The sequence below is a fragment of the Poromitra crassiceps genome, assembly GCF_964638095.1.
Source record: "Poromitra crassiceps genome assembly, chromosome: 2".
In the NCBI taxonomy this organism is placed as follows: domain Eukaryota; kingdom Metazoa; phylum Chordata; class Actinopteri; order Beryciformes; family Melamphaidae; genus Poromitra; species Poromitra crassiceps.
In genome coordinates this window covers 51,981,814-52,003,874 of record NC_139624.1, presented here as the reverse complement: position 1 = coordinate 52,003,874, position 22,061 = coordinate 51,981,814, and the positions used below count along the sequence as shown (strand labels likewise).

General features: G+C 45.2%; 2 protein-coding genes across 3 annotated transcripts in view; one reads left to right on the top strand and one right to left on the bottom strand.

Moving 5' to 3' along the window:
* Nucleotides 1-9,228, top strand: part of cog5 (component of oligomeric golgi complex 5) — a 130,441-nt gene extending 121,213 nt beyond the window's left edge. Inside the window, exons 18-22 of the mRNA XM_083658754.1 lie at nt 3,457-3,694; nt 4,631-4,707; nt 5,947-6,073; nt 6,426-6,505; nt 7,074-9,228. Of these exons, the coding sequence (XP_083514880.1) occupies nt 3,457-3,694; nt 4,631-4,707; nt 5,947-6,073; nt 6,426-6,505; nt 7,074-7,200 (649 nt within the window). The 3' untranslated portion in view covers nt 7,201-9,228. The remainder of the gene's footprint in view (nt 1-3,456; nt 3,695-4,630; nt 4,708-5,946; nt 6,074-6,425; nt 6,506-7,073) is intronic.
* Nucleotides 9,229-9,389: 161 nt separating this feature from the next.
* ndufa5 (NADH:ubiquinone oxidoreductase subunit A5) lies at nt 9,390-20,354 on the bottom strand. Of its 2 annotated transcripts, none has more exons than XM_083654124.1 (5): nt 20,331-20,354; nt 17,320-17,364; nt 11,440-11,556; nt 11,240-11,305; nt 9,390-9,586 (listed from the first exon to the last, which is right to left on the bottom strand). In XM_083654124.1, the coding sequence occupies exons 1-5, from the start codon at nt 20,349-20,351 to the stop codon at nt 9,485-9,487; spliced, it is 351 nt and encodes a 116-aa protein (XP_083510250.1). In that variant the 5' UTR covers nt 20,352-20,354; the 3' UTR covers nt 9,390-9,484. The 2 variants fall into 2 exon arrangements, with proteins under 2 accessions (XP_083510250.1, XP_083510251.1); XM_083654125.1 differs by lacking the exon at nt 9,390-9,586 and adding an exon at nt 10,630-10,741.
* Between the last annotated feature and the right edge of the window lie 1,707 nt (nt 20,355-22,061).

The following is a 22,061-nucleotide window of genomic DNA, read 5'->3' as shown; positions in this document are numbered from 1 at the left end:
TGTAGAGCTTTCGGGAGCTGTGGTATAGTGGAGCGAATCTGTCTTCCCATGACGAGTTGTGCAGGGGAATAGCCGCTCTCCAGGGGGGTGGCGCGGTATGTCAACAACGCCTTTGCTTTGTCACCTCCTCCTTTCCACAGTCCTTTCACCGTAGCCACTGCCCGTTCCGCCTCTCCATTTGCCTGCGGATAGCGTGGACTGCTGGTCACATGGGTGAAACCATACTCTATGGCAAAGTTCTTGAAGGGTGAGCCGCTGTATTGCGGCCCATTGTCGGACACAACTGTCTCTGGTATCCCATGTCGGCAGAATACATCCTTAAGAGCAGCTACGACGGTTTCAGCTGAAGCTACATTAACCCATTGATACCTGATGCAGCATGTGTGTGTATATCCCTCATTTGTGTGCGTATCCCTTTAAGACCGCGAATCGCGTTAACGCGGTTCGTGGTCTTAAAGGGATACAGACACAAATGCTGCATCAGGTATCAATGGGTTAAGATGGGCTATCTCAATATAGCGCGAAAAATAATCCACAATGAGGAGATAGTTCTTCTTCTCCCAGAAGAACAAGTCTGTACCGACTCGCTGCCAGGGTCTCTCCTGCACTGGTGTGGTGAGCAGGGGCTCTCTGTGTTCTGCTCGGTGCTGTGAACATGTGTCGCATTTCTCCACCAGCTGATTGATGTGAACTGAAATTCCTGGCCACCAGACTGACTGGCGGGCCCTTGCCCTGCACTTAACGACCCCTTGATGGCCGTTGTGCAGGAGCTGGAGGATTTCTTGTCTCATTTCCTGCGGAATCACGATCCTCTGTCCTCTAAGCAGCAGCCCTCCGGCCAAGGTGATGTTCCCTTTCTCCGGCCAGTAAGCCCCCAGCTCTGGTGGGAGATAATTTTTCTTGGGCCACTCTGTCTCGCAGTATCTTATGAGCTTGGCACAGATGGGGTCAGCTTTCTGTTTCTCTTCTATTACCTTCAGCCTGGCTTCTGTGGCAGGAAGGCTTTGAACGATTATATCCACAAACACCTTGACTTCTCTCTCATTGTCCTCTTCTTCTTGTGTCAGTGTGTGCTTCACTGGAGCTCTTGATAATGTGTCTGACGTTATCAAGCGCTTACCAGGCACATGCACGACGTCATACGTGAATCTCAGAAGTCTCAGTCGGAACCGCAGTACTCTGGGCGGGAGCTCATCTAGTGCCTTGGAGCTCAGCAGTGGCACCAGTGGCTTGTGGTCCGTCTCTAGCCTGAATTTCAGCCCCAGAAGATAGGATGACAGGCGCTCGCAAGCCCACGTAGCGGCCAAAGCCTCCTTCTCTATCTGTGCGTAATTCTTTTCTGCGTCTGACAGACCTCTGGAGATAAACATGATGGGCTTCCATGCTCCATCCGTTTGTTTTTGAGTCAGCACGCCCCCAATGCCGAAGGAAGAGGCATCAGCGGACACGCACGTCTCTGCTGTGGGTGAGTATGGGGCCAATACCCGTGGAGAGATCAGCTCTGCTTTCAGTCTCTGAAAGGCTTCTTCCTGTGGCGCTTCCCAGCACCACTCATTTTTTTCACTCTGCAGATCTTGGATTGGGCGAGTGTATGATGCCAGATGGGGTAGAAACTTGCCTATGTAGTTGGCCATCCCCATCAGTCGCTTCACTCCCTCGACGTCAGTAGGCTCCGGCATCTCCATGATCGCTCTGACTTTGCCGGGATCCGGGGCCACACCGGCCGCTGTGATGCGGTGGCCCAGGAACATCATGCTGTTCTTGGCAACTTCGCATTTTTCACTGTTCAGCGTCAGACCTTCCGCTTCCAGCTTCTTCAGGACCTGATGGAGTCTCTCGTTGTGTTGGTATATGTCTTCTCCATACACCAGGATGTCATCGGCATGACACACAACGCCTTTGCAGTCCTCCAACATCTGAGACATGCGGCGTTGGAAATGTTCAGGAGCACTTGAAATCCCGAACGGGAGCCGATTAAATGCATATCGCCCGAACGGGGTTATGAAGGTTGTTAGCAGCTTACTTTCCTCTGTCAATGGAATTTGCCAAAAGCCGGAGGTTGCATCCAACTTTGTGAATATCTTCGCCCCTTCAAGCATGGCAAGTGTTTCATCCACTTTTGGGAGGATGTACCTCTCACATCGAACCCACTCATTCAACTTTGTTAGGTCCACGCACAGCTGCACTGGTATTTTCCCTTTTGGCTTGGGAACAACTACCATGCCGGCGCACCATGGTGTGGGTTGCGTCACTTTGGAAATCACACCCATTTTCTCCATGCGGTCTAACTCTGCTCGCACTGTGTCTCGCAGGGGCAGGGGCACGCGGCGTGGAGATGACAGGGCGTATGAGACTGCTTCTGGCTCTAGCACAATCTTGTGGGGCTCCTTTAATTTTCCCAAGCCAGAGAACACTTTGGGGTATTGAGCTTTGACATCCTCCTGCTGGGCTTCGACTGTGTGCAGACGCTTTATTAGTCCGAGAGCCTCTATTGCAGGCAGGCCTAGTACTGTAGGGGCTTGGCTAGTCCTTCAACAACATAAATGAGCTGTTCTGTTGTTCTCTTTCTGATGGACAGCTTCCCTTTAAAACAGCCTTTTGTATCCAATTTGTATCTTCCCGGGCCATACAGCACTTTACGTGATGGCTGTAGTTTCCCATGCTTTTCACTGGAGTATGTGCTGTTCGAAATTGCTGTGACTTCAGCCCCAGTGTCCAGTTTGAACCTAGCCTCCTGTCCGTTCAGCTGTAACAGCTCAATCCATTCATCCTTGATTTCCTCTGATTTAACTTCGCCCAACTTCGGTATGCTTAGCTTTTAGGTGATAGCTCAAACTCGATGTACTTCGGTGAGTTTTTTAAAGTAAAACGAGCCATTTAGAAGCGTGTTGCTGTCTTTCTTTTCCATGCCTGCAACAGCAGGAGACAGGAAACCACTGCGACCGGCTTGACTACAAGTACGGGTGCATCGAAGGGACAAAATAGCGGCATCGCCGGCATGCGATTAACGCGATTAAAAAAAATAGCGCGTTATGGTCGGCCCTTAATCGCATTGCGATATTATATATATATATATATATATATATCATATATATATATATATGTATGTACTGTGTGTGTGTGTGTGTGTGTGTGTGTGTGTGTGTGTGTGTGTGTCTACTAATAATGATGTCAGCTACTCAATCCTGTGTATGCTAATAGAAAAGGAGTGATGATAATACTTTGCTTTAATAAATTCCTTGACTTGGACTCTAGCTCAAAGACTTGACTTGACTTGGACTCTAGCTCAGAGACTTCAGACTTGACTTGGACTCTAGCTCAGAGACTTCAGACTTGACTTGGACTCTAGCTCAGAGACTTCAGACTTGACTTGGACTCTAGCTCAGAGACTTCAGACTTGACTTGGACTTGCACAAAATCATTTTTGCTTATCTCTGGTGTGTATGTGTGTTGCAGGCCTCTGTCCAGCTCTGACAAGCCCGACGTCCCCTGCTCCCTCTACATGAAGGAGCTACAGGGCTTCATCGCCCGGGTCATGGCCGACTACTTCCGCCACTTCCAGTGCGTGGACTTTATCTACGAGAGTACGGAGTCCATCGCCCACAGAGCCATCGAGCTGTTTGTGCGCCACGCCAGCCTGCTGCGCCCCCTGGGGGAGGGGGGCAAGATGAGGCTGGCCGCGGACTTCGCACAGGTGAGGGGAACAAAGATCAAGATCACTGTCACTTGCATGTTCCACAGTCCTGCTGAGCACCTGAGTTTTCTTTCTTGATTTCCTGGTTGGCTGTGAAAAAATCTCTGGAAAGACTCACAGGGAAACTCACACAATGATTACAATTAGAACAAACAATTTTCTTGTGATTCCCTGCCTACCAACATGAGGGTCGCAGGTTCGAGCCCCTGTGTTATCTCCGGCTTGGTCGGGCAGGGACAGTACAGGGACAATACAGGGACAATTGGCCGTGTCTGCGGGTGGGAAGCCGGATTAAGGGTAGCGCATGATCCTCCCACGCGCTACGTCCTGCAGGTGAAACTCTTCGCTTTCAGATGAAAAGATGCGGCTGGCACATGTATCAGTGGAAGCATGTGCTAGTCTACAACTCTCCCCCGATCGGCAGAGGGGGTGGAGCACGACCAGGACAGCAGGGGGAATTGGCCAAGTGCAAGTGGGGTGAAAGATGGGAGAAAAACAAACAAACAAACAAAAACGAAATAATAATCATCCTTGAATGCAGAACATAAAGTGGGGGCCCTTGCTGGCGACGCTAAACTTTTAGCTAACCTGTTCGCATCTATGTTCGCAATGGCATCCCAAGTATCATCATACTATTATGGGATCCGATGCGAACAGTTGTATTATGGGATGTGCGTTTCCCAGGCAACGACACACGTTGACATGTTTTGGAACAGCGCTGCATGCTGGCACAATGCTCCTAAAAGCAAAATGTTTATTGTTTTGAATGATTTGGCATCTTCTATTACTGTCAACACTGTCAAATGTTTGGGAGAGCAGGGGGAAAAATGAAAAAAAAAAAAAAATCTGGCCTGGCAGGGGCGTCGTTGGCCTGGCGGGCCCGCCCACTGGCATGCTCACCCTGTGTGTGTGTGTGTGTATGTGTGTGTGTGTCAGATGGAGATGGCAGTGGCTCCTCTGTGCCGGCGTGTGTCTGATTTGGGGAAACCTTACCGTATGCTGCGCTCCTTCAGGTATGTACGGCCATCTTCATTGTTCTAATGAGCACAGCAGCGGCAAGAGTTTCATGACTGAAGAAATCTGCACTTAATTGTAATATGAAGAGAGGGAGCCAGATGTGATTTTATCTCACATCATCGAGCGCAATAAATATTACAGGTCCAAACAATACAATTTACTAATATGTACAGCAAATTAACTGGTATTATTGAAAGGCAGAGATGGCAAATCACTTTCCAACATGTTTATCTGCAACAGAGATTATGGAAAATGTGTTCTTAAAGAAAATGTTCTGTATTTTTCAACCTGGACCAGATTTTCATATTTTTTCTATCTATAACTAACTAATCTGAGCAGAGATTTTTGAAATTGGTGCAGTGTTGACCAAGATTGGAGCCACTTTGCCCGCATGCCCCTCCTGCTTCGACAGCCCACACATACTGTACATAAGTCCACTACACAAGCTTGTTTTTGCAGGCTCAGATTCTTATTATAAAAGAGAGAGAAAATGAATGCTTGGTTAACCTTGCAGTAGCTTGTGGTTCACCCCCTCCTCTCTGCTCCTCTTGGCTTGCGCCACCGTACCACCGTTCCATGTAGCATTACTCCGGCTCAAATAAATACAAGCGGCCATCAAATTCAAAGGCATAGTTGGTTTTCTTGAAATCAGCTAAATATTCAGCCATAACTTACAAAATGGTTGAGCTACGCTTTTTGTTGGGTTACTCCAAGTGAAACATGGCGCTCCTGGCTTGTTCCACTACAGCTTAGATTTCCTCCAACAACGCAGCTCTCGTGAGACTCAGGTTCCACACAGTACCAGGATCTGGGGTCAGCAGGCAGATGGAGGTAAATAGAAGCGCTTCCAGTTATCTCTGTATCATATAATAATGATATGAGCTCTTTACAGGATGTACTGTGCCCCGATGCCATCATCGCCTCTGTTCCAGCCCGCTGCGCAGCTAGATCTCGCTCAATGCTGCACCAATTTAAAAAATGTCTGCTCTGATGAGTTAGTTAAACAAAGGCTTTGCTGATTTTCAACCCGCTTTGTATCATTACAATGTTGGTCATATATGCAGATGGACAGCCTTTAGCTTGTCTTCATGTTTTCCTGCACAGAGAGCTCTGCAGTTTATTCCAGGCACTTCCGTCTCAGAATGACGCAAAACATGTCATTCTGGACGCGGAAGTGAACACCTGTTCTGATATACTGTAGTAATGTTTAAAAGGCAGTTGTGTTTGTGTTGCAGGCCCCTGCTGTTCCAGACCAGCGAGCTGGTAGCCAGTAGTCCAGCGGTGGGTGACCTGATCCCCTACAGCACCCTGCTGCACTTCTTCTTCACCAGAGCTCCCCCCGAGCTCAAGTCACCTCACCAGGTACGCACACATGCACGCACAAACTTCATAGCTCTAAGTGAAGGATATAAAGTACAGCAGCTATGGATAGAAACAGACTTAAAAAAAATATCTATGAAAAACACTAAATAACTAAACGAGACAAAAACAAGATGCTCATACTCTCACCAAGGTTTTCCGTAAAATGTTTTTGACCAAAATATGTGATCAAGGTCTTGCCTTGTGGCTCTGTGTTTTGGACTGCTGCCACTCTCCTTTTTTATTATTATTATTTATTCTGTTCATACTGTACCATGCTCTTGATTCACCTCACTTTCCCACCATTACTCCATTCCAATGGACAGGCAGTAACTGACCTCTTTGTCACCCTCAGAGGGCAGAGTGGTCCATCGCCCGGTACTCCCAGTGGCTGGACGACCATCCCTCCGAGAGAGACCGGCTCACCCTCATCAGGTACCCAGTCAACCCTTCATTCATGTTCTTATTCCTTCTCTTTAGTCATACGTATAGGTCATTTAGAGTCTCCAGGCCAGCCTTCTTCCTTCTCTTCATTCATACCTATGAGGCCAGCCTATTTGGGTGTAGGAAACCCATGCTAACATGGGAGAACATGGAAACTCAAACCTGGGTTCTTCTTGCTGTGAACTTTTTTTTTTTTAAATCGTTCCATCCCATTCAGTCCTGACCCTTGAATCATTAAAAAAGTTTGACCACTAAAACCATTAATTTGTGATATTGTTCATGTAGTAAAGCTGCTTAAAATCACAAGGAGACTGCATTTTGAATATTACCTCAGAGAAGGACCGTCCAAAAGCACAATATAAATACAAGAAAATAAAACCCGTAATTTGGGTGGCATTTATTGTTAAGTATGTGTTATGAAGAATAATGAAAATGGTGATTTGTTACTTTGCAGTTACTGATCGCCCTCTAGTGGTGAAATGTGAAAGTGCAGATGAGATCTCTCTCTCTCTTCCCCCCCCTCCTCCCTAACTGTTTCTGTCTCTCTCCACCCTCTAAGGGGCGCTCTGGAGGCCTATGTCCAGTCGGTGAGGGCTCGGCAGGGGAAGGAGTTTGCGCCCATCTATCCCATCATGGTCCAGCTGCTCCAGAGAGCCACCAGTGGTTTGCAGGAGAGCAGAGCCTGAAGACACTGTGGGCTTTAGGTGTAACATCCAGGCATGGAACAGCCTACAGCGGGACTGCTGTAGGCTACAGCGTAGGTAGTTCAAACCGCTCTGTGGGGATTTATGGCGGCTCTATTACCTTGTTTTAGCCAAGGAAACTACACAGAAGGATAAGACATCACTCACGTCGCAGCGTTAGAAATTTGCATTGGGGCCAGTTTTATTGAAGTGAATGGGGCGGATAGGGTAAGTCCCACTATAAACCATCCCATCTGTGCCGTTTCACCTTGGATTGAAAACTGCTTCCACCAGATTAAAGAAAACACATTACGATTACATTATTAGACCATGTTGACTGATTTTTTAAATGTGCCTGTTAGGCCCAATCCCAATTCCCCCCTTGGCCCTACCACTTAGCCCTTAACCCTCCGTTTTGCGCGCTCACGTGGAGGGTAGGGTGTCTCGATTAGTTTTTGCATCAGACCTAGGGTGAAGAGGGAGCGGTTACTAGCCCTGTGTGGGTCCCTTTTCAGGGCCCACACTCCAAACCAAGGGTTGAGAAGGAAATCACTATTAATCCGCCAGAAATTAGCCAAAAGTTACAAACATTTATATCTTGAGTTTAATGTCGATACAGATGGGCGCCTGCTTCCAAGCTGGGAACAGTCGCAGAAGCACCAGCCAGCCAGCATCTGCAAGCAGGTCCGTGTAAAAAGCTTTAACACTGAAACATGAGCAATAAAATACATTATTTTTGGACACTCGACCCAGCGAAAACCACATGGGATAGTTTAATATCCCGATCATGAAGCAACCCAATCGCCAGAATAAAATGTAAAAAAACAATATTATGTAGCTACAATATCGTCAATTTGAATAGGCTATACTATCCTATATAGGCTAGCCTATAATGTTATAATCATGTTTTCCAGTTACTCCTGAGCAAACCAGTCAACTAATAAAATAGTATAATTTAAATATTAATAAGTTATCAATAATATAATTAATTAATTTCTGGTAATGCAATATGACGACAAAAGTGTATCTATGAGAATCTGCAGACTTCAATCAATCTGTTTGAACCAGAAATAGCTTTATTATCACAGTTGGGCAAAATGATGACATAATGAGTGGTGTCCCATTTCCTAGGAGGTGACTGTTTTCAATCCCTATCCCTTGTGGCTCCGTTTTGAAGGACAAGGGCCAAAGTGAGGCACACTCAAAAACAAGGGGTAGGGCTAAAAATAAAAATTGGGATTGGGCCTTTGTTTTCCTTATTATTGCTCTCCAAACATCATGGCTCTGTCTAGCAGCTGCATATAGCTCAACTCACGCCCCTGTTTGGTCCAAAATAGAGCTGGATTAGCTAACTACATCATGATACATGACTGGACAGGGCATCAGTCAACATCATGTAATGTGTTTTCTTTAATCTGGTGGAAGCATTTTTCAATCAAAGGTGAAACAATACAGAAATGATGGTTTATAGTGGGACTTACCCTGCCCGCCCCATTAACTTCAATAGAACTGTCCCCAATGTAAAATGCTAACGTTGTGACGTGATTGAGGTCTTATCCTTCTTTTTTAGGGTCCTTGGTTTTAGCAGCCGGATACCTCACTTTGTGTCAGAAGCTACCATTTACCAGACAACACGTCCATATTGATGTTATGGGAGACTGGGTAACTTAAGGGAGAGGGCCTCACGCCTCGGGATCAGGTTTAGGTCAAGCATATCCACACTACAAAACGCCTTTTCTGGGAGGCATTATCTACGACTGCTGTGGAGGCCCGAGAGGTTTCCATGCCAACCAAAGACTACAGCAAGTGATTTCTCGCCAACACTTGGGCCTCCGTGGCACACAGTTGAAATCCCAGCCAAAATTACCCGTTTTATTTTGACTGAAATAATTAAGTGATGTTTTCTGGCATCGACAGCAACGAAGACCGCCTTTGTTGAGTGAAGAATTTGCGTAAGCCACTTTCCCTGAATTTATGTTGTGTGACCAAATCTGTTGGACAATATCCACAAACAAATAAAATAAAATACTTTCATGCAGTTGTTCACTGGTTATAATCTAATCCAAATACTAACAAACCAATTAGTGTAGTCTGCAAGATTATGTATTTCTTAGGCTTATTTTTTTCCCTTTTCTTTTTCATAAATAATCAGTCTATGACCCTTGATAAATAAATAGGGAAATTATATCCCCAGGGTTTTTATTTGTACATTACTTCACCGGAAGCAGAGCATGGATCACACACATCAACATAGACTATACGACATTATTGGTATCAAGAGGTGCATTCAGACAGGCCATTTCCACTGGTTGGGAGGAGGTTCCTCTATCAGGGGCTCCCATGGTTTCCACTCGGCCATCTTCCTGGACAGATTGAGCTCATACTCCGCCTGCAGAGACACACAGGGAGGGGACAGATTGAGCTCATACTCTGCCTGTAGAGAGACACAGGGAGGGGACAGATTGAGCTCATACTCTGCCTGCAGAGACACAGGGAGGGGACAGATTGAGACACAGGGAGTAGGGCTGGGTTCAAAAAATCGATTCTCCGATTTTTAATCGTTTTTATTTTAATCCTCGATTATCGATTCATATGTCCAGAGATCGATTTTTTTTTTTTTTTTTAATAAACAGGCTAAAATATTATGCTGTGTGGTAGTTGAAACATACGGTAGTTTCAAGTTGACATTTATGTTTGTAGTTGAAACAAAAACATAAATACTGTAGGCTACATGAATGGAAATGTTTGATCATTAATATCTACTTTTAGAAATTATATAGGCTGAAATCAAATCACTGTGCATAATTGTGAAAGTGTCTTTATTGACAGATGAAAAGGCTGTTATTTACCCTTTGTCACCACCTGGTGAGTAAATATATGTGTAACTAAAACCATTAAAATTGACAACAGGTCTGCAACTTTTTTTCCCCATGTATCTACTTGGCTGGTTGGGAACCCCTGTGTTACATAACTGGACAGTCATGTAATTCAGGGTACAGCTCAAAAAACACGTTTTGGTATCACTAACCAAATCAATATTGAAATTAATCGATTCGCAACCTTGTGAATCGGAATCAAATCGATTCTTGAAATTTGAACCAATACCCAGCTCTAACAGGGAGGGGACAGATTGAGCTCATACTCCGCCTGCAGAGACACAGGGAGGGGACAGATTGAGCTCATACTCTGCCTGCAGAGACACACAGGGAGGGGACAGATTGAGCTCATACTCTGCCTGCAGAGACACACAGGGAGGGGACAGATTGAGCTCATACTCTGCCTGCAGAGACACACAGGGAGGGGACAGATTGAGCTCATACTCTGCCTGCAGAGACACACAGGGAGGGGACAGATTGAGCTCATACTCCGCCTGCAGAGACACAGGGAGGGGACAGATTGAGCTCATACTCCGCCTGCAGAGACACAGGGAGGGGACAGATTGAGCTCATACTCCGCCTGCAGAGAGACACAGGGAGGGGACAGATTGAGCTCATACTCCGCCTGCAGAGACACAGGGAGGGGACAGATTGAGCTCATACTCCGCCTGCAGAGAGACACAGGGAGGGGAGCAGGGATTTCAAACAATGTTTTGGTGTGCCACAGATTTCATCACATTGAAAATTCATATTACATTCCCTTTTAAGTCATTAGCAGGTGTGAAGAATGGTCTGGTGAGTAGAGTTTTGTTAGAATACAGTTTACTGTTACAATATGCCTGATCAGGTCTTTATGACCTATACTGCAGCCAGCCACCAGAGGGCGATCAAGATGTTTTGGGTTCACTTTTGGGGAGCTGTCATGACGTCCATATTTTATTACCTCCACTAAGGAGGTTATGTTTTCGGTGTCGTTTGTTGGACTGTTTTTTAGGATTATGGCAAAACTACTGGACGGATTTTTCATGAAACTAGGTGGAAGAGTGTAGGTGCGCTCCGAATGCACTTCTAATGGTTTCAATATTAGATTGGGGCATTCAGGATCCAGAAAAAACGAGAGCTCTGATCTCATTCCATCATTAAATACTCTCTGACAGATGTCCTACCTGTAAGATGACTTCCTCAATCTGCCCACAGTTTATCTTCTTCTCCAGCTTCTCAACATCTGGCTCCTTTGAAGTGAAACATACATGTGTTACATCAACAAACATCTCTACCAATCAGAATGTAACCATTGTGGCCTGCTCTTTCTCCATACAGAGGGTATTTCTTCTCACACACAGCCACCTCATCCACTCTAACGCACCGTTTTGACCAGTGTGAAGCGGTCGTTGATCAGCTGTTCCGTGTACTTCCTGTAGGCGGCATCCTGTGGCATAACCTGCAGCGACGCCAGGATCTTGGAGTACAGGGCCCTCAGGCGCTGCGGGGAAGACACACACACAGACCATGTTAGCCAAATCACTGCACATGAGTTTACAGTTTAAATATGCGTTAACTTTCCTTGCAGCCCAGTTCCTCCCTAAAGCGTTTGAAGCATGACGACACATTTCTCTGCTCCGGATTTTGAAAATGCCAAAGCAGGGGGAGGAGACTGGGTGGATTAGGATTTGGGTGTGGGAGTTTGCTTTCTGAACAGATTACGCTTACAGTCTCCACCTTCTCTCTCTGAACTGCATGCGATGTATGATAAAACTCTGTAATTGACATAATATTCCCATATTGGTTTCAAATCTCATTTTAGAGAGATTTTAATTAGCATTGCTTTTTATCGTTGGTCAACAAAATGTGTATCACAACAACTTGATTTGATTATTTCATCACAATGTTATTCTATTTAAAGACTAAATTATCATATTAAATTATTGCCCAGTGCTCTTAAAGGAGAATTTCGTTTTTTTTTAACCTGGACCCCTCTCCTCACATTAATTATGATCTGACGACTCACCCAGCGATCTCCGCGGCGTTTCTAGCCGTCCTACGCGTTGTTTTGAGATCAATACTCTCCAATCCAGTCGTAAAATAGAGCTCCGTGGGGGCCAAGTGGCAGCCTGTCTTTCCTGCATCTAAATAGCCAGTTTTATTCCCGTTTTCACCACATATCGTCATAATCTCATCCCTCAACAACCACCAGACGGAAAGTATCGCGGGACTTGACAAGACTTGGTGACCGAGATCACGAATGAGGTAATTTGATCCCTGGGAGACACCAGGAAACAGCCCCGGGGGGAATATCAGTCTGGTGGTTGTTGAGGGATGAGATTACAGGCTCCTGCTACAAGCTCCTGTTACAAGCTCCTGCTACAAGCTTTAAGTAGCTTCTTTGGAGACCTGGCACTCCACACAATTGTATCTTGATGTTGATCTACATGTCAACTGTTTGTGTGTGTGGGGGGCAAAATAAATCTGAATCTGAATCTGAATTATGACGATATGTGGCGAAAACGGGAATAAAACTGGCTATTTAGATGCAGGAAAGACAGGCTGCCACTTGGCCCCCACGGAGCTCTATTTTACGACTGGATTGGAGAGTATTGATCTCAAAACAACGCATAGGACGGCCAGAAACGCCACGGAGATCGCTGGGTGAGTCGTCAGATCATAATTAATGTGAGGAGAGGGGTCCAGGTTAAAAAAAAACGAAATTCTCCTTTAATCAACTACTAGGTCATATTGCTCTTTGGTGTTGAGGATCTAAGAATATGTATATTATCTAAATTATATATTTAACATTTGATGTCAAATTAACCCACTCATGACAGAAATTGATCTCTTTTCCATGGACATTGATGACAATGTTTTTTTCTTCTATGAAATTGAATAAAACTACATATTATTTTTGTTGCGTGCTAGGGAGGAAGCTTTCCCTGTAATACCGTGCCCACGATATTTTGTGCAATATTCAGGCCGCCACACGCCACTACAAATAAGTTCATAATGGCGGACTGAAGAGCAGCATAATGGTTAGAGAGAAGTATTAGTATATAATAGTATAATAAACACATCACACACCATCTGCCTTCGGAAAATAATTCAATTATTTATGTTCTGTGTTATACTATCACCCCTAACATACTGTTAACTTAGGCCTACATCATTTACTAATGTTCCAAATGTTCTTTAACACATTGACTGCCAGCCGTTTTTTTTTTGCTGTAGGTAGCTTCTGCCAGGCCGTTTTTTGAGGATTCTGGCTCATTTTAAAAGAGCCGAGGATTCTTTTCTGCTTGGAGTTTGTGAACACAAAGTTCAGAAAAGTACTAATAGAATGTGTGCTTTCTCTGTCTAAAAGAGTTAGTTTGTAGAGTTAGTAGTTATGTAGATATTAGCCGTTGAGTACAGCATGGTTTCAGCTGTCTGAGAGTGAAAGCTGAGATAATCGCAGTTTTGTGAAATTCAATCAAACAGGCAGAACAGTCACTTTAACCATTTATTTTTGGCATCAGTGAGAGATCAGACATCCAAACAATATAGTTCCGAACGCCCTCTCCTTCAACTCCTCCCTCCGTGGGCGTGTCTAGTGGCTTTCAGCCTGCGTTTGTCACAAGCGAGTGGTCTGCTGCTGCTGCTGCTGCAGCGAGTTCGAGCAGCCTCCCTCCCTGGCAGCGAGTTTGAGCAGCCTCCCTCCCTGGCAGCGAGTGTGGATAGGTCTCACTCGTCTCTTGGGTTTGAGAGCCCCGATGAAGCCCCGTGCGACTCTAGGCTTATGCAAATTTGCAATCCCCCGTGTGCTGCTGCTGGCGCGGCCCGAGAGCGGCGAGTCTGGTGACTGATGACTGTAAAATCGGCAAGCCATTTCCTTGAGAATGGAGGAAGCAGCCGCGGGAGGCAGCTGCTTTTGGTTGACTTTCTCTCTGTCGGGAGGGCACCGTCGCCACCTAGCTGGTCGGTAAAATAGATTATACACATTCAATACTTCCAATATCTCCATAGGAGACGCGGGGGGCATTGATCCACGTAGCACCGTCAAAAAAAAAAAATCGATTTTTTTGACGTATTAATACGTCAATGGCAGTGAACCGCTGGATTTTTTTTGACGTATATATACGTCAGTGGCAGTCAACGTGTTAACACATTCACTGCCAGCCGTTTTTTTTTTACTGTAGGTAGGTTCTGCCAGAGGGTTTTTTTGAGGATTCTGGCTCATCTTTCAAGACCCGAGGATTCTTTTCTGCTAAGATTTTGTGAACACACAATATCTCAAAAGAACTACCGTAAATTCCGGACTATAAGCCGCGGCTTTTTTCCCGTTTTTTGGCCTTTTTTGCCCCCTGCGGCTTATATAACGGTGCGTCTTATCTATGGATTTTTTCCAAAAAAAAAAAAAAAATCTCTCTTTTTTAGCACTCTTTCTAACTATAAATCCACTTCTGTTTTAATTTCCTCTCTTGCCCTCTTTTAACAACATAACATAACATAACATAACACAACACAGGTAAGCAGAAAGAAAAAGACAGCAATCACGCCATGAATGAGGAAATGACTCACCTGCTGGAGGCTGGAGATACACGCTTGGGCTAAACTTTTACTCCGTGAAACACTATCGATTAAGTCCGACATCGCTCAGAGGTTTTGAGCAGCTTGAAAACAAGTTTGAAAACGTGCAGAAGTCCATCCACTCACTCACTAAAGAAAATAATGCAACCGTGAAGAGTTTCACTCGTGTCCAGCCATCTGGCCGAGTTAGAGCCGAAGTCCCGAACACAGTGAGAAAACCTCCCGAAGGTGCTGCTGCAGCGGGGTGCATATTGTCCGGCCAGCCGACCGAGAGGCATGCGAGCCGGGCACTATTAAACAGTTGGGGTGTGTGAGGTGGCTGGCTGTGGAGGTGGCGGTTTCTCCTCCTCCTCCTTTCTTCTTTCTTTCCGGCCTGCCACCGAGGGCCATCTTCATCTGCCTACTCCGCTGGCCCGACCGTCAACTCATCCTCCAGGCTGCGGGGAAGAAGCCCCTCACCTGGGAGGGTACGCGCTTTTTCGTCCCGGCAGGACCTCCGCGTTGGTGCAACAGAAACGCGCAACATACAACAGCATCATCGAGTCAATGGATATCGCTTTGGCGTACTGTACCCAGCGAGACTCGTCATAACCATTGATGGACAGCGGCGGAACAAGAGCTCAAAGTGAAACTGCCGAATATCTTTTGAGTTGGACTGGTCAATAGTACTGTGGGTAACTAAAATAAAAAAATAAAAAACGGAATTCTCTCTTCTTTAGCACTCTTTCTAACTATAAATCCACTTCTGTTTTAATTTCCTCTCTTGCCCTCTTTTCACCACACCGCGGACACTGTGTGCACTGTAAAAAAAACAAAAAATACCACAATGTGTGATTTTGTCTGGGGATTAGTGACCTGACTTTTGTTTTGTTGAAATGTTAATAAATGGGAGCTTCCCCAAACAGCCATCCATTCCCGACAATCCCCTCTGTGCACGAAGCCTTACATATGGTAATTAAACATCAAAACACCCGCGGCTTATAGTCCGGTGCGGCTTATAGAAGAAAAAAATAGTCACCTTTGAAGGTGCGGCTTATAGACCGGTGCGTCTTATAGTCCGGAATTTACGGTAATAGAATGTGTGCTTTCTCTGTCTAAAAGAGTTAGTTTGTAGAGTTAGTAGTTATGTAAGCATTAGCAGTTGAATACAGCATGGTTTCAGCGTCAGAAAAATTATTCAGAGATAAACGGCTTTTTGTGAAATTCGATAGAACAGTCACTTTAACCATTCATTTTTGGCATCAGTAAGACATCAGACATCTAAACAATAGTTTTGAACAGTAATTTCCTCCATAACAGCAGGAAACCCCCCTCTGCTTCCAACTCCTCCCTCTGTGTGTGTCTTCTTGGCTGCAGCGGCCGTGTCACAAGCTCGTTGCTGCTGCTGTAACCTCGCGTCACCAGGCTCATTGCTTTGCTGCTGCTGTGCCTGTCTGCGCGGCCGCTCTTTGAGGAAGTCTGGATCGGCTCGCTCGTTTCTTGGAGTTTTGGTTGAGAGCTTTGATGAAGCTTTTGCGATTCTGGTCATATTTATGCTGCGTGTTTCAAAGTGTGTTCCACCCGTAATCTATTATGCAAATTCGCAATCCCGCACCGCCAGCAATCAGCGCGAAAACGAAAGCGTTTTCACCAATCCATTTTCATGAGAATGGCTTCGAGGAAACTGCTTTTTGCTTGCCTTCCTCTAGTCTGGGAGAGCACTGTCGCCACTTAGTGGGTCGGTGGAATGGGTTGTAAACGTTCGGTGGCTTCAATAATTATATAAGAGATGTAAAAGGGTTAGATGCACATCCCACGGTCAATTTTTTTTTTTTTAATTTTTTTGACGGAGTAATACGTCATTGGCAGTGAACCGTTGGATTTTTTTTGACGGAGTAATACGTCGTTGGCAGTGAACGTGTTAAAAATAAAATACATTTTGTTCAATGACATTTTTTTACACAGATTTTACAATAACACAGAGGTGCACAATACAGTTAAACCGTGGTATTTTTTGCCTAAGTTTATCATACAGTCAGAATCTCATACCGGCCCATACCTAATGCCAGGATCAGACTACACTTTTATTCTTTTGAGCGGAGCGGAGCGGTGAGTGCGAGCGGGTGAAATCTGTATCGAGCGGGGAGCGGTCTCCCCAGGACCTGATACCTGTCTTCCGGGGTGTCACACTAGGCGAAACCATGTCCAAAAGACTGACATGCCAGTCTTTTCGTCAGGGCGTCTTGAGGCGTCCTAGACGTCCCGACTGGTCCCGACGCTGGTCTTTGATTATGTCACACTACAAGAGGTGAAGACGGCCGATCGTCGTCCCCGACGGTCATATTCGGGCCCGACGCTGAAAATCTGTCGCGCACGACCAAATCGGTCTAATATCGGGCTGAATTTGTGTAGTCTGAACCAGGCATAAGTGCGATCCCAATCCTTGAGGTTCAAGTCTCAACCTGGGTCCAGCATCAACACCCACCACGTGCCAGTAAACATGTGTTGGTGGATAATTCAATAAGGGTCACCCAGCACACTGGCCCACATTTGATAATATGATTTGAATGCCTCATTTATACAGTCTTTGGTCATTCATTGAGTATCGTCAAACTTTGCCCCTGCTGGTAACGTGACCCGACTAATCACAAAATAGCACAGGAAATTGGTCAGGCGACATGTTTGTAATAAAAGTGCATATTATATTTACCTCATGAGGATTGTGGGACACAGCCAGGCCCACCAGGCCGGTCGTCTGGAGGGAAGCAGAGGAGAGAACAGTTCAGTCTGATCATTAGTTTTTAGCTTCTAGTCACATCTCGACTTCAACAAGTTCAAGGGTTTCCCTGCCTAAGGTCATGCAGTTTTCTTGACAAGAAGAAAAACACATGACAGAAGAAGTGCTGCACAATTTTGGCTAAAAATACAATCATTATTTTTCTACGTTATCTTTTCCTGATAGTTACTCTGTGTAGCCTGTCAGTGTTTTGGCTCAAACTGGCTAAATGCTCTATTACCGCAGTGACACTGACAATATTACGTCTGATGTATTAGTAAGACTTCACACCGACTCCCTGTCTGTAACACATGCGCTACACCTGATGATCAGGTGTAGCTTGATCAGTGATCAAACACTAAGTAAAATGCTACATATCACACATTCAAGGTTTATCTTGAGGTTGCTTCCATACAATGTTCATGTAATACCCGTTTCATTTGAGATAAAGCAGCGGAACAGTGAGTCAGGTTATTGGGCGCAAAATTCACAATTCAAGACATAAAGGCAACTGCTATTTTGACTGGGAAAATGCCTTCGAGTTTGTCATAATTTAGGTTATAAAGCTGTTTACTGTATCAGAGTGATGTAGTCAGTCTCACCCAAAGTAATAGCCACCTATCCACATACTTCTAATCTCTGCACTTTTTCTTCCCTCACTTCACGTCAGCATTATATAGCTATAACTAGATAGCAAACCATTTAGCGTATTTTTTTAATTTGGCTTATCAATTGAGAAAATGTTCACAACTATTACTGTCACATACATTTGTAGATAGGTGTGTAAGCAAGTGATACTTGTCATTTATGTTGACATGGTGACAAACTGATAGAGGGGTACATTCAAGTTTTAAGCTGTTGTTAATTTCGTAAACACTCGTTTCCCTGCTAGAGCTAGCAACATGTTAATTGAGATACATCTAACTGCAGACCCGCAGAGCCAGCTGGCTACGCCTCTTGACACGGTCTGGCTACGCCTCTTGGCACGGTCTGGCTACGCCTCTTGACACGGTCCAACAACGCATTAAGAGTTCGTGTGTGTCAGTTCTGCCCAGGCTAAGAGCCCCTATCTCGGGTACCATAGACCCAGGCAGGTCCCCTTACCTCCACACTGCCTCTGCCCAGGCTAAGAGCCCCTATCTCGGGTACCACAGACCCAGGCAGGTCCCCTTACCTCCACACTGCCTCTGCCCAGGCTAAGAGCCCCTATCTCGGGTACCAGACACCCAGGCCAGCCCCCTACCTCCACACTGCCTCTGCCCAGGCTAAGAGCCCCTATCTCGGGTACCATAGACCCAGGCAGGTCCCCTTACCTCCACACTGCCTCTGCCCAGGCTAAGAGCCCCTATCTCGGGTACCACAGACCCAGGCAGGTCCCCTTACCTCCACACTGCCTCTGCCCAGGCTAAGAGCCCCTATCTCGGGTACCAGACACCCAGGCCAGCCCCCTACCTCCACACTGCCTCTGCCCAGGCTAAGAGCCCCTATCTCGGGTACCATAGACCCAGGCAGGTCCCCTTACCTCCACACTGCCTCTGCCCAGGCTAAGAGCCCCTATCTCGGGTACCACAGACCCAGGCAGGTCCCCTTACCTCCACACTGCCTCTGCCCAGGCTAAGAGCCCCTATCTCGGGTACCAGACACCCAGGCCAGCCCCCTACCTCCACACTGCCTCTGCCCAGGCTAAGAGCCCCTCTCCCGGGTACCACAGACCCAGGCAGGTCCCCTATCACCACCCATCCACTACCCAGGCCTGGAGCCCCTCTCCTGGGCACCAGAGACCCAGGCAGGTCCCCTATCACCACCCATCCACTACCCAGGCCTGGAGCCCCTCTCCTGGGCACCAGAGACCCAGGCAGGTCCCCTATCACCACCCATCCCCTACCCAGGCCTGGGGCCCCTCTGTCAGCCACCAGACACCCAGGCAAGTCCCCTATCACCACCCATCCACTACCCAGGCCTGGAGCCCCTCTCCTGGGCACCAGAGACCCAGGCAGGTCCCCCTCCACTACCCGCCCTGCCCCTCACCTTGCCCGGGTACCACACCTCCGGCAGAGACCCCCCACCTCCAGGACCTTGCGCACCAGGGGGTCCTGTGCCCCCCACTCTTATAACGCAATATCCACTCCAACAAGGGGATTATTCCTGAGAATAATTTTAATATTGATTGTAATTCTTGCCATTTTTGTAATACAGAGATAGAGACAACAGATAATTTATGTTTTTCACTGGATTAGCTACTAGCTTTTGGTCTAATTTGAATTTATGGATTAAATATAGCATTGATGCACTACCACCATTTATACTTGAAACTGTCAAATTTTGAATATTCATTGAAGGTAAAAAAAAATAATTTTTAATGAACAATGTAATTATTTTGACCAAATATTTTATACAGAAATGTAAATACTGTATAGCAAAACTCTACTCTGTCTACAACCTTTAAAAAGGATTTAGAAACATTTTCCAAATCCATAAAATATACATATGAAAAACAAAATGTGTTGGGTGAGTTGAAAACGAGCCTAACTACGCTCAGTGTGGAAGATAGAAAGCATAATTGTTCTTGTAATTCTTTAAATCAAGAGAAAAATAACGAGTATTTTATTTTGTGTGGAAGATAGAAAGCAACGAGTATTTTATTTTGAAGGGTGATGTGTACCAGACCGTGTCAAGAGGCGTAGCCAGACCGTGTCAAGAGTGTCAAGAGGCGTAGCCAGCTGGCTCTGCGGGCTCTGCGGCGCTGCAATTATATGATGTTGTGTTAATTAGCGTTACACACATTAGCAGACTGGTTAAAACGGCCTCCATCAGACTATTCCTGTACAACTGAAATATCTAAATACCAAAACAAACAACGCTATAAAACACATGGAAGTCATTTAGTTGGCGTTGCGTTGAGAGCATTTCTACAGCTAAAACATCAACATGACCTCCACTCGTACCTTTTTCAGCAGCCCAGCCATCTTTCTTCCTACAAGGAATCCCGTTTGCGATTCCGTCCACTAAATATGACGTCAGTGACTCAGCGCCCTCTGCTGTTTGTTCCCTGCCCAGAGAAGACTCCACAGTAGTGGGGTTTTGTCTCCATGTAAAATGTGGTTTTCATTTCAAATTGATGCAAAAGTTTGGTTTTCACTTCTAAGTTGAAGTTAAAGGAACACTCCGCCCATTTTCAACCAGCTTTGTATCATTAGAACATCAGTAGTATATCAGAAAACTGTAAACGGTTTTGAAGTCTGTCATTTAATTTGACAGTTATTGAGTGTTAAAGTGTGGACCAGTGACATCACTGGTCCACACTAACTCAAATTAATAACTCATTAACTCAAATCAACTCTCAATAACTGTCAAACTAGATGAATGATGAATAGTTTGACAGTTATTGAGAGTTGATTTGAGTTAATGAGTTATTAATTTGAGTTAGTGTGGACCAGTGATGTCACTGGTCCACACTTTAACACTCAATAACTGTCAAATTAAATGACAGACTTCAAAACCGTTTACAGTTTTCTGATATACTACTGATGTTCTAATGATACAAAGCTGGTTGAAAATGGGCGGAGTGTTCCTTTAAGGGTCTATAGATCAATTTTGGTCCGAGGGTCAGACACACAGATTAAAGATTGTCGTCTAGGGGGCGCTGTAAGATATGGTAACATGGTAAAATGGTAAACTAGGTACATGGTAACATTAAACAGCTATAATTTTTGATTGGATCATCTAATTTGAGCATATGAGGTATGTATGGATTCAGGATTAAAAGTGGCAACTGGTACTTCAAGAATTTTAGTAAGCAGATTAAAAGAAATACCTTTTTTGGCCCATTTTCCAAAATGGCCACAACCGAAATTATGCATTTTTGAAGAGAAAGTCTTAAAGTGTCCCCACAGTTGCTATGGAACATAACTTTTTCATGCTATTTTAGGCCCAGACAGTGTGGTGAATCAACTGGAATTAGCACTCAGTTAAAAAAATTGCTTCTAGGGGGCGCTGCAAAACATATTAACAGCTATAACTTTTGATCAGATTGTCCTATCTGAACATATGAGGTATGTATGGATTCAGGATCAGGAGTATCAATTGGTATTTCAAGCACATTACTTAGAGAAACAATAGTTTGTCCTGCAATCAAAATAACAGACAGAGAACCATAGGGCTTAAACATTTATTTATATAATCTTGAGAACGGCACTCAGCACAACAAAAGTAACTATTGTTGACATTATTCATTTTTAACTGTGCCTATGGTTGTGAGTAATTACTGAGACATTTACTTGTTTGATTGGTGTCAGTCTTGGAAAAATTTCTGGTCCAGCTATTTCTCACATTTGCACTTGCACAGACGTGTGCACTTCAACTTTGCCTTCATGCACTTGCACCGAGAGCTGGCAGGTCTACTTGTACAAGTACTTGTACAAGTGCACTTCACATCCAGTTTAAATATATCCTCAGCAAGTGGTAGGGTCGTCCAAATGGGAAGCAGCTTGCTGTCCTCTTCTTTCCACCCATGATCAGTGGGGTTGTTGACAGGCATTGTGGACCTTAATGAATGAATGAATGGATGAATGAATGAATGATAATAAAATACAATACTTAAATGCATACAGGTGTATACTTACATGTAAGCTGTCGTCCAGATGCTTGCTTGGAAGACACTCCTTCTGAGATGTTGA

Excerpts from the sequence above, each read along its gene's own strand:
- ndufa5 (XM_083654124.1), bottom strand. The coding sequence starts at position 20,351 with ATGGCTGGGCTGCTGAAAAAG. Across the intron at positions 17,365-20,330 it reads TGGCTGGGCTGCTGAAAAAG|ACGACCGGCCTGGTGGGCCT; the intron begins GTACGAGTGGAG and ends GCTTCCCTCCAG. Across the intron at positions 9,587-11,239 it reads TTGAGGAAGTCATCTTACAG|GCGGAGTATGAGCTCAATCT; the intron begins GTAGGACATCTG and ends GTGTCTCTGCAG.